The sequence below is a fragment of the Musca autumnalis genome, unplaced genomic scaffold, assembly GCF_047663935.1.
Source record: "Musca autumnalis isolate F117 unplaced genomic scaffold, ASM4766393v1 scaffold_5, whole genome shotgun sequence".
Taxonomy (NCBI): domain Eukaryota; kingdom Metazoa; phylum Arthropoda; class Insecta; order Diptera; family Muscidae; genus Musca; species Musca autumnalis.
Window position 1 is genome coordinate 120,339,685 of NW_027412088.1, and position 12,600 is coordinate 120,352,284.

Sequence of the window (12,600 nt, forward strand, 5' to 3'; positions counted from 1 at the left end):
CGTATAGGGGACGGTGAATACAAGATGGTACAACAAAAACCAAAGCGATTCGAGACCAGGTCCTAAACTGAACTTTTCCGAAATTTTGTGTGGGAGGTACCCGAAGGAGTGGACCGATTGAGTCCATATTGGAACCTAATCTAAGTTTGGTAGAAATTACACGATGTGCAAAGTATGGACCAAATCGGTTATTCCCTACAAGAGTTATCGTGCGCACAAGTTTTGCGACAATTTTTGAACATTTGTGGGGGAGGTATCTGAAGGAGCGGACCTATATGGCCCATCTTCGAACTTAAATCGAATCTGGACAAAATATTTCGATACCCAAAATTTGAACCGAATCGATTGATCCGTTCGAGAGTTATCGTGCGCACCAGGCAGCCAGACAGACAGACCGACAGACAGACAGACAGACGGACGGACATTGCTAGATCTACTCAAAATTGTCTGAAACGGATATGGTACAAACATACTTGGGGTCTAAAACCATTATTTCGATGAGGCACATTTTTGGTCGTATCAAAGTGTAAATACCCTCTTTAGCCTAAAGGCTGAGGGTATAAAAAGTGTGAATCCAAAAAATATTGAAACAGCATTGGTGGAACTTTTTACAAATAATGGACGTTCTTTACATATGGCCGAAGACAAAGCCTTCAAAGTTCTTATAGAACCTGTTTTAAGTGTACTCGGGATAACGGTAAATGAACATAACGTAATGGAACGAATTATCGCTTTCTCAAAAAATATTAAAACGGAAATCTCAAACGATCTTAAAGGGATATTATTTTCCCTTAAGATGGATGTCGCGACAAGAGTGGACTTAAGTATGCTAGGTATTAATGTTCAATACATTAAACATGGTAAAATCGTTGATAAAAAGTTGGTTATAAAGGAGAAAACCGTTATGTATATTGGATGTTCAAAAGGAATATGATGTGAATATACGTAATATTTTAACGATTACAACCGACAACGGATCAAATATGCTCAAAACTGTACGAATCCTGAACTCTGAAATGCAATTGTTGATAAATAATGATGCCGTGGATTTAGAAGAAGATGAAGATTATATCGATTGCCGAATTGCTATTGACACAATTGATTTTAACATCTCATCGAACACAATTACTAGCATTCGTTGTGGTGCTCACACTCTCCAACTGTGTGTAAACGATGTTCTGAAACAGTCGGCAATAAAAGACAATGTCGATAAGATACGATTCGTGGTAAAAAAAACTTAGAAGTAAAATATTTTAAATTTTCTAAGAAGTGAACTCTACAAAAAACCTATCATTGATTGTGCAACACGTTGGAATTTTCAACATATAAAATGATTGAAAGTATCCTGGAAATGAAGGAAATTATAAATACACTAAGCAAGGATTATCCTGATTTATTTCTTGAATCTGAAGAATGGTCTTTCGCAACTGAATTCTTTGGACTATTTAAACCTATTTATGCTACCTTTAAGTTACAATAGTCCGGTCAAAATAGACATGCGTATAAGGGGGAAATAGCAAAAATTCCCACAAAGCTGAATTTTGGTGGAGAGGTTGGCCATTAGAAGCAACGTCCTAAAAGTCCCCATCGATCCCATGTGTGCAAAAAAAGTTATTCGGGGTCAAAGGTCAAATTTTGGGACTTTTTTTGGTTTTTTGGTCATAACTCAGAAACTATATGTTTTTTCATTTCGATGCAAAGAAGAGATTTGTAGACTATGAAAATGATCTTTGAACCATTGACCTAGGACCTACGGTTCTTGAGATATGAGTCACGCAATATAGAAACTTTAAGTAATTTCACGGCACCTGTGCGTTAGTTGACCTGTCGCGATTATTTACACTTATTTCGAAAACGGTAGAACCTACCAAAAAGTGTTTAAAGAAAAAGTTTTATACTACAATATTTCCTATAAGTTTGCTCCTCGCGATGTCCGCATATGATTCACCGTTCCTAAGATACAAGCCAATCAATACACAATATGCGCACATTACTACGGCACCTAAAAGGAAATTGACATGAGACAGTTGTTTTTCATTTGCTTCGAAAACTCTTGGTTCGATTTAAAAGTGACTAACGAAAAATATGTAGAATAGAAAATTCTCTACAATTATGGTCTTTACAGATTCTACATAAAATCTATTATTCTTGAGATACGAGTCAATCAAATCATGATATACACACATTTCCACACCACCTGTGAGGTAGTGCACTCGGCGCGTTTTTTTAATGTGGTTTCCCCTATAGGCCTACTCCACTATCTTTTGTGACAATTTTAAAGTTTAGTATATATATTTTAGTTCCAATCATATCCTTCTACGATAAACTCTTCTTCTATTTCTTCTTCCTCTTGGAGGTTTATAACACTGTGCAACAAAATGGAGGTGAACGTCTGGGGAAGAGATAATTCCTTTTGGTGATGAAAGCCCTTGGCGAGTATATTAAGAACCCCGAAGGACAGATTCGCCGTGAGTCGAACTTCCGCGTTATGGCGTGATGAAGTTTTTGCTAGAGACCCTGTAAGGCATCAGGAATTAGCGTTATATCTTTGTTCACTGTGGTTTTAGCTTATTTTTGAGATGACATGTCTTCTGACAAATCAAATGAGGATTATTTTCTTAGATCACTTCGACCTTCTAACTCGCTTCCTACAATGTCCTTTTCGTCCTTTATTTTAAGAGCCGCTAAAAAGGACCACAAGATGACGTTTTTCAGCTTGAAAATGTTCTGCAAAAATGTCGCTGAGAACATTTTAGGTATGGCTATCATTGACAACTAATCGACTTCGACCTTCTAACTCGCTACCTTCAATGTCCTTTTCGTCCTTTATTTTAAGAGCCGCTATAAAAGTACAACAAGATGACGTTTTTCAGCTTGGAAATGTTCTGCAAAAATGTCGCTCAGAAAATTGTAGGTATGGCTCTCATTGACAATTAATCGATTCTGTCGCGTTTTCGTGGTCGTTTTTTGAATTTACCCTGTTTTTGTTCAGAAAAATACTATATTTAGTTTTCTTATATTCGTTACAGAACATACAAAAACACAAAACACAGGGGTAAATGTCAAAAATGACTATAAAAACGCGACAAAATCGATTAGTTGTCAATGATTGTCATACCTAAAATTTTCTCAGCGACATTTTTGCAAAACATTTCCAAGCTGAAAAACGTCATCTTGTGGTACTTTTATAGCGGCTCTTAAAATAAAGGACGAAAAGGACATTGTAGGAAGCGAGTTAGAAGGTCGAAGTGATCTTAGAAAATAATCCTCATGTCATCTCAAAAATAAGCTAAAACCACAGTGAACAAAGATATAACGCTAATTCCTGATGCCTTACAGGGTCTCTAGCAAAAACTTCATTACGCCATAACGCGGAAGTTCGACTCACGGCGAATCTGTCCTTCGGGGTTCTTAATATACTCGCCAAGGGCTTTCATCATCAAAAGGAATTATCTCTTCCCCAGACGTTCACCTCCATTTTGTTGCACAGTGTTATAAACCTCCAAGAGGAAGAAGAAATAGAAGAAGAGTTTATCGTAGAAGGATATGATTGGAACTAAAATATATATGTATACTAAACTTTAAAATTGTCACAAAAGATAGTGGAGTAGGCTTATAGGGGAAACCGCATTAAAAAAAAGGCGCCGAGTGCACTACCTCACAGGTGGTGTGGAAATGTGTGCATATCATGATTTGATTGACTCGTATCTCAAGAATAATAGATTTTATGTAGAATCTGCAAAGACCATAATTGTAGAGAATTTTCTATTCTACATATTTTTCTTTAGTCACTTTTAAATCGAACTAAGCGTTTTCGAAGCAAATGAAAAACAACTGTCTCATGTCATTTTTTTTAGGTGCCGTAGTAATGTGCGCATATTGTGTATTGATTGGCTTGTATCTTAGGAACGGTGAATCATATGCGGACATCGCGAGGAGCAAACTTATAGGAAATATTTTAGTATAAAACTTTTTCTTTAAACATTTTAGGTAGGTTCTACCGTTTTCGAAATAAGTGTAAAATAATCGCGACAGGTCAACTAACGCACAGGTGCCGTAAAATTACTTAAAGTTTCTATATTGCGTGACTCATATCTCAAGAACCGTAGGTCCTAGGTCAATGGTTCAAAGATCATTTTCATAGAAAATTTTATAGTCTACAAATCTCTTCTTCGCATCGAAATGAAAAAACATATAGTTTCTGAGTTATGACCAAAAAACCAAAAAAAGTCCCAAAATTTGACCTTTGACCCCGAATAACTTTTTTTGCACACATGGGATCGATGGGGACTTTTAGGACGTTGCTTCTAATGGCCAACCTCTCCACCAAAATTCAGCTTTGTGGGAATTTTTGCTATTTCAATGTCTATTTTGACTACAAAGCGAACAGTTGTGCTATAGTGAACTATACATTATTGTTATGGATATAACATTTCAAATTGACGCTTTACCTGATAGCAATATGAAAACCCTTCTCAAGGAGTCCTTGAAGATAAGAAAGGATAGGCTTTTAGAAAATGAACTGTTTAACGCAGCTGTGTTCTTGGATCCACGAATCCAAGTATTCTTAACCTGCGAACAAAAACAAAGGGCGAAGAACTACATACTATCGTTATTTATACGCATGAATTCAACAGTTCACAATACAAGCCACTCAATATTAGAGGAAACTCCATCACCGAGCAGACCACATGCAGCCAAATCTTTTTCCGATTATCTGCAAATGATAGATCCTACCACAGAAATTCCGAGTTCATCTAATTTACACAATTTAGAAGCTGATTTTGCCACTTATGAGCGGCAATCAAGATTACCACTAAATGAAAATATAATAGCATTCTGGTACTCTCAGAAAACCATCATCAGTGAGATTGCTAATATTGTACAGGCAATACCATCAACCCAAGTAAGCGTGGAACGCTTATTTTCTGCTATGAAATAAATATTATCTGATCAGCGCAACCGCATGTCAGCAACAAATCTTGAACATATGTATATTAATAGTAAAAGTCAATGGGGATTTCAATTATGAAAGTTGAGCTTTCTTCTGTTAAATTCTATTTTCTTTAGTATTATATATAATCTGTTACATATGTTTTCACATGTTAATCTTTAATATATATTCGTTAATTTTTTATAAAATAAATAAATGTTTTCATAATTACTGGTTAAATATAAATATATATACTTTTGTATTTTATTTATACGATATTCACTCTTATTTTTATGGTTGTATTTTTCCTCATGCCATTCATATTTAGTATTTCTTTATAAACATCACTCAGGTGTACGCAACCTCTTCATAAACATCACTCAGGTGTACGCAACCTCTATTTGTTTTTTAGGGTACATAATGATGTACGCTACGTGGTTTTTTAATGTACACGCAACATTTATAACGTACGTACCCAACCATTTCGGTTGGGTAAGTGGTTGTTACTTTACAATGGTGGTTGCGTACCAAACATGTACGCTACGATTATCGTTGGGTACATGTACACAAACGCTAAAATTTTTTTTAATGTTTGTGTACATGTACGGTACCTTATCGTAGTGTAACTTTTCATGCTAGGTACGCTACAAAACGTTATTGTACGGTACCTTAATGTAAGGTTTCGAACGCTGCTTGCAACCACTTGTAACTCTTCTTCTTTCTGAAAACAATCAACCATATGTTTTTAAGTGTTTGGTGATTTCTTTTTGTGTAATTGAAAACAGTTTTATTGTGGAAATAGAAAGCCTAATTGTTTTGTTTTTTGTTTGGAAAAAAGCTGCAAAATGGAAAATTCCTTATTTTTGTAATTTTCTTTTTTATTTTTGATAAAATATAACATTTTTGCTCTTTTAATGGCCGCCAAATGGTATGTTTTGGCAAATTTGATTGCTTGCAAGTTTTTGCAGGGAAGGTGTCTCTTTACATTTTTCTTGCAAAAGAGAATAAAAACTCCTTCCTTAAAAGTTCTTGCTGGAAAATTCTTTCTGGGAAAGTAACCAGACAGACCTAATATTTGCACTTTTGTCAAATGGTAAAATTCTAACGGAAAAAAGAAACATAAAAGTTTGAAAAATAACTAAATTAGAATGATGAACTAATCGTTTCATTTCTAACTGTTTGTATGAGTCTATTGGATGTTGGGCTTCTTCATAACATCAATTTTTATCAGACTTCTGAAAATATTTTTATTTAGTGGATTACAAGATTAAAAATAACGCGTAATGTATATATAGATGCAAAGTAAAGCTTCAATGTTTCGAACCTAAAGCATTTCAGCTTGAACATAATCTATCATAGTGTCGAACCCGAACACGACTATGGTATTTGTTCATATTTGCAAAATGTGGGACACATAATTTGCATTACTGAATTAAACTAACTTCATTCCATCAACAGTTATAATATGTCTTATCACTATACCGCATTTATATATACTTTTAGATACCGAAGGAATTAAAGCAGAGAATTGAGGACTACTTCCAGACATCTTGGTCTCTCAATCATGGAATAGATATTTATGAGGTGAGTATAATTAACTACTTATGTACCTCCTCACAGGGGCGTAGCCAGAAATGAATCTCGAAACCATTTCGGGTTGTCTGGCTACGTCGCCGTGAGTAACATTATCATGAAAACTACATAATTTAATCTTAATATATAACAGAGCATAGACGCATTTTACTTTTAAGATGTTTTATAAAACGTGCATCATTTAAGTTGTCAATTCCATATAAATGACGTAAACTCACAAAACACCTGTTTTAAGTGCAAGTGTAAAATGCGTTTTAGTGATAACTTGGTGAGTGAGTGACTGACAGATTATCGCCCAGACAAAACGGCCGAAACTAGAAGCTTGCAAGTTTGGTTTGGGTTGTTGTTGGTGTGTAGGCTGGGTTTTTGACAATTCGTCCTACGAGGGTACGAAAAGTTACTAAATTTGGTACTAATTGTATAATTTGAACGGATATAGCTAGAATCTTGAATTTTGGTATTATAACCCGTTTATATTATAGCTTTTTGCCGGGTTAACTTCCTTTAGGAGATTTATTTGACGTATTCTCAATGAAATGCGTATTTGGAACCCAGTGGGTTTATTAAACCCGGTTACATATAAACGTACTATTAGAATCAAGGTTGGGAAGTCGTCCTGATATAAGGAATTGCTTTGGAAGGTCCTACTTATATGTACGAATAGTACTAAATTTGGTACAATTTGGATGTGGCTGAACGGATAGAGCTGGAAACCTGAAATGACTGTTTATGTTTATGAAGTTTATGATTGAGATATGGGTGGGGGTAGTTTTGGAAAATCGTACTTATGTGTAAGAAAAGTACTCAATTTGGTACAATTTTAATTTAGCTGAACGGATAGAGCTGGAAACCTGAAATTTGGAATAATGATTACTGTATGGAAAATTCGAGTATTGGAAATTCGTACTTATGTGCACGAAGAGTAATAAATAACACCAAATTTGGTACAATTTGGATTTTCGAGATCGCACACTGGCCCCAACCTGCGACAAAAATCGAAAAATCGATATCAGCAGATCTCTGCGACAATTCAGCAAATTGTCTCTGAACATATCATATTTTAATATTCCAGCACTGTTTCTTGTAATTTATAACGGTATTTAACAAAACAAAACAGAAGAAGTTGACATTTACGTTTGATCTCCTAAAAACTTTAAAAACATCAGTAAAGTTGTGACTTCTTACAAGGCAAGTAACATTAAATTTCAAGTATAAAATTATTTTTTTCGAAATGGAAGTTTTAGTACAAAGTTTTCTAATTACTTTTACATACAAATTTCGACACATTATTCGCATAAACTGTGCGGGAAATCACATTTTTTATGATACTTTTTTGTGGACTTATTTTCCAAATCCTAAAAATTGCAGTTGAGTTTTAATAATTTCGCCATCCTTCGCCACTCTCCAAATTCGAAATAGTGTCAAGTTAACAAAAAATTTGGTTCCAGCTGCATATATTTGCATTTCCGTGTGTGACATTAAAAATAATTACGATGCCTCTGGTCGTTTCAGTGAATATGCCGTATTACTGTAGTTTTTTGATCATTGAAAACTCCAAATGGCAAATTACAACCAATTCGGGCCGAAAATGTTGACAAAATCTTTAAAATACCTGAAATCGGTAGGTATCGTAATATGAGAGCTATACCGAAACCTGGACCCATATTGATAATTTTTTGGCTAAAGTGTTTTTACTTATTTGTAGTATATACTAAAAAAATCAGATTGATCCGACAATTATAAATATTTCTGTCGCACCTTCTCATACAACTGGGACCACTGTGGATCGGATATAACTGGAATCCTGACATTTGGAATTAAGATTACTGTTGAAATGTAGAATTGAGATATGAGGGTAGTTTTGGGAATTCGCACTTATGTGTACGAAAAGTTCTAAATACAATTTGGGTTTAGGTGAACGGATAGAGCTGGAAAACGTGAAGTTTGGAATAATGATTACTGTTGGAGTATGGGAAATTCGAGTATTGGAAATTCGTACTTATGTGCAGTAATAAATGGTACTAAATTTTGTACAATTTGGATTTTGGAGATCGGAAGTATAGTTTTGAGGTAGTTTTGGAAATTCGTACTTAGGTGTACGAAAATGACTATATGGTATTAAATTTGGCAAAAATTGGGTTTTTTTGTAAACGGATGTTAGCTGGAAACCTGAAATTTGGAACTAAGATTATTTTCATGTCACCCTCCTGCGAGTGCTAACAGTCATTAACGCGTTACGTCTGTTGCACCCTCTAAATTGACATTCATTTTCTGTCAGGTGGCAACATTTCCAAATAACGCGGCACTCGAACTGCAACCAACTTCAGGGAGAACCTAATACAAAAACGATATTTTCCTTGTGTTTGCAGCAGCAGAGAAGAACAAGAAGAAAAAATTCACTTCCAACTTTTTGCATCGGCTGAACGACAGCCGCGTTCTTTTGCTCTCGATGCAAATTACACGCGTGTGAACTTAGTTTTTTTTTTTGCAAAATTGCAACATTTCTGTACAAGAAAACAATAATAAACGACCAAAATAGCTAAAAACGATAGCCCGAGAAAAATCTATAAAAGAATACTCTCTCGTGTACAACAAATGAAGCATTTTCATTTCTTCTGCGTTTCTAGTGAAATTACAATAGTCATAACTCATGCCAACAACCACTGCCGAACATAATTTTGTGTCAATAATATAAATAGCCCATACTTAACAGTCACTTTCAAACCGGTTAAACAATCGAAAGTTTTCAGAGGCAATAAATAGTCCATTCCTGAGAACGTGTCCATCGAGTAAAACAACAATTACCGTGCCATCACACCGCTTCCAGATTTTTGCCTGATAATCCATCGTACAGAAGCATACTTCATTGATGTATTTCCTTTGTCGAAATGTGTGACATTACCACTTGCATTGGTGATGTTCCAAACATGCAAGTGTCGCTCCAACTGGAGTTCGTTGGAGTGTACTCTAAAAAATATAAAGTTACCTGATAAAGTCTGCAACATTCACCAGCAGAACAATACCTTCGACATACAACGTCATTCGACATTCAGACCAAACCGACAATCACCATAAACCAACATTCAACACCAACACCACTATCTGCCGCAACAACAACTCCATTAAATACAGGCACAGAACTTTACAGGCGCAACTAACGACACAACACAATGACTTATCGACCATAAACAAAATCAGCAAGTAAACAAAATTAATGAAAGGGAAGTGCAGTTCGTAAGTCGAAGACGGTAGAAACTTGTTTAGTAGTTGCTGCAAATAATGAATATATCACTTACACCAAAATGTCATATTGCTAACTAATTTTTATTTCAGTGAAACATATTTCAATTATACAACCACATTGCAGATTGCAATTATTATTGAAATTATTAACTTTAGTAGTTAGACACTCTGTACTATTGATTATCGCAGTAATAACTATATTTCTCAAAGGCCTTCAGCCTTTTCATTTTTTCGCCTGCTCCATATTGGATATGAATTGAATCATATGTTTAGATATATTATTATTAATGAATATCGTTCCTTGTTATCTAGTATTAAGTTGTTGGCCCAATGCTAAATTTCATTTAACATCCAATTTTTGCCCCATCTGTAGAGTAACATCAGCTAGTTGTTAGCACATCCCATACACAAACGAGCTCCTTAGGAAGAGAAATTGTTTTAATATTTTATTAAAACAACTTTAATTTATTAGTGGGGAAAAATTGGCAATGTTTACCGAGTGGTAAGGCAGGGAAGACTATAGTTTCAGATCTCGCCACAGATCTTCATCAGTTCCCTTGTTTCTTGTTTTTCAACAAGAAACTTTTTTTATACCCAAGTGTCAATTGCTCGCACAAATAGATACGTGCCCAAAGAAACACTCTGATCGAGAATTTCTTTCGTACTACGTAAACTCGAGCAACTTCATTTGCAAACAAAACTAAATCTTTCCCACTGCTATGCGTTCGTCGATTCTCAACGAAAAAACACATAACTAATTAGTTGGTATCGCACTACAGCAATAAACAACATTTCGACGGTGCCCGGTCTCACAATTAGGAGGGTTGGCGTTTTTTATTTCGGATGACGACTTTTATTTTGTTTTTCAATATAGACAGGCTTAATCCCATAGTCGCTGTTTTAATATTTTATTAAAACAACTTTAATTTATTGGTTGGAAACAAGTAAGAACGGCGTTAAGTTCGGCCGGGCCGAACTTGTTATACCCTCCACCACAAGTTGTATTGAAGAAAAATGGAATAATTAGTTTCTTTCGTGTATGAAAAAGATTTAATACTAAATTTCAGCAATTTCGGTAAAACAATGTGAGGCACCATTCTATGGGGGCTATTTCAAAACGTCGGTCTATACCGACAAATTTCTGACGGAAAGTTTTTAGGCTCAAAGAAGACTAAATACCAAATTTCTATATATATATTTTGGGTAAGAGAATGTGGCTAAAACTTAAAAAATACCGAAAATAAAGAAGTACGCTTCTATGGGGATATAGGAAAACCTGGACCTATACTGATAATACTCTTCTGGAATATTTTATAACTCTTGGAAGACGAAATAGCGAATTTCTACATTTCGGTTGGATATTGACGTCGCAATCTTCAGTATTACGAAAATCGGGAGGTACCGTTCTATGGGGGCTATATCGAAACGTGGACATATACCGACGAATTTTAGTCAGAAATCGGACAATATGAAAGCGTGGACCTGTACAGACATATTTCTGGCGAACAGTTTTATATCACATTGAAGACTAAATACCAAATTTCTGCCATTTTGGTGGAATATTGAAGACACAACCTTCAAAATACGAAAAATCGGAAGGTACCTTTCCATGGGGGCTATATGAAGGCGTGGACCTATACCGACAAATTCAAAGGAGAAGTTTGAGTACCCTCAACGAAGTCTAAATACCAAATTTCATCCATTTCGGTGGAATATTGAGGCCACAACGTTCAAAATACCGAAAATCGGGAGGTACCGTTCTTTGCCTTTGGGGGCTATATGAAGGCATGGACCGATACCGACAAAGTTCTTTGGGGAAGTTTTATACCCCTAAAGAAGACTACGTACCAAATTTCAGCCATTTTGGTAGGATAAAACCTTAAAAATGAAGCTAAAACCTTAAAATACCGAAAATCGGGAGGTACCATTCAAATGGGGCTATATGAAGGTGTGGACCGATACCGAAAAAATTCTTTGGGAAAGTTTTACACCCCTAAAGAAGACTAAGTATCAAATTTCAGCCATTTTGGTAGGATAATGAAGCTAAAACCTTAAAAATACCGCAAATTGAGTGGTACCGTTCTATGGGGTCTATATGAAGGTGTGGACCGATATATCCCATTTTCAATACAAACCATCCTGCAAGTACCAAATTTTGACTCTCTATCTTTAAAATTGCGAGCTGTATCTTGATTTCAACAGACAGACGGACGGGCAGACGGACATGGTCAAATCGACATAGAATTTTATGTTGATCAATAATATATATACGTCAGAGGTCCACAAAATGCATATAAAAGGCACACTCTATTGCCTTTTCCCAAAAGCGAATAGTGCAGTGCCTTGCATATAAAAAATATGAATGTGCAAAAAGCAGATTCACCCCAAAAAATGATTCACTGCTTTAGTGCATGCTTGCTTGCTTTTACATTTGCATTCCCACGATTCGCAAATGCAGTATGCACAATACTGCATACCACCACACCGTATCGTATACATTACCAAATTTCGCTTTTTCTTTGAGATTCTTTAATAATAGGATAAACTAAACTAGTAATTGTTTTTATTGTCTCAACATTAATTTTTTATGTTTATAAACATGTAAATTTGACCAGAAATATCTACTGCTTTTTGTAATGCAACGTGCTTTTTCGAAGGCAGCGTGCAAAAAAAAGGCAACGATCTCTTGTAGTGTGTTGTGTGTGTGCAATTGGCACACACTCATGAAAGTAAAGGCAAAGCAAGCAATAGCATTAAACAGAGATGACAATGAAAAAAGCACGAAATCGCGAATATGCATTAAAAGCGAGTGGCATTTTGCGGACCTCTGA

The 12,600-nt window shown here is 35.4% G+C and overlaps 1 protein-coding gene across 3 annotated transcripts in view; it reads left to right on the forward strand.

The window, feature by feature from the left end:
• Nucleotides 1-12,600, forward strand: part of Elk (Eag-like K[+] channel) — a 989,230-nt gene that overhangs the window by 742,329 nt on the left and 234,301 nt on the right. For all 3 annotated transcript variants that reach the window (XM_073956156.1, XM_073956158.1, XM_073956157.1), the window contains exon 12: nt 6,437-6,517. In XM_073956156.1, the coding sequence (XP_073812257.1) occupies nt 6,437-6,517 (81 nt within the window). The remainder of the gene's footprint in view (nt 1-6,436; nt 6,518-12,600) is intronic.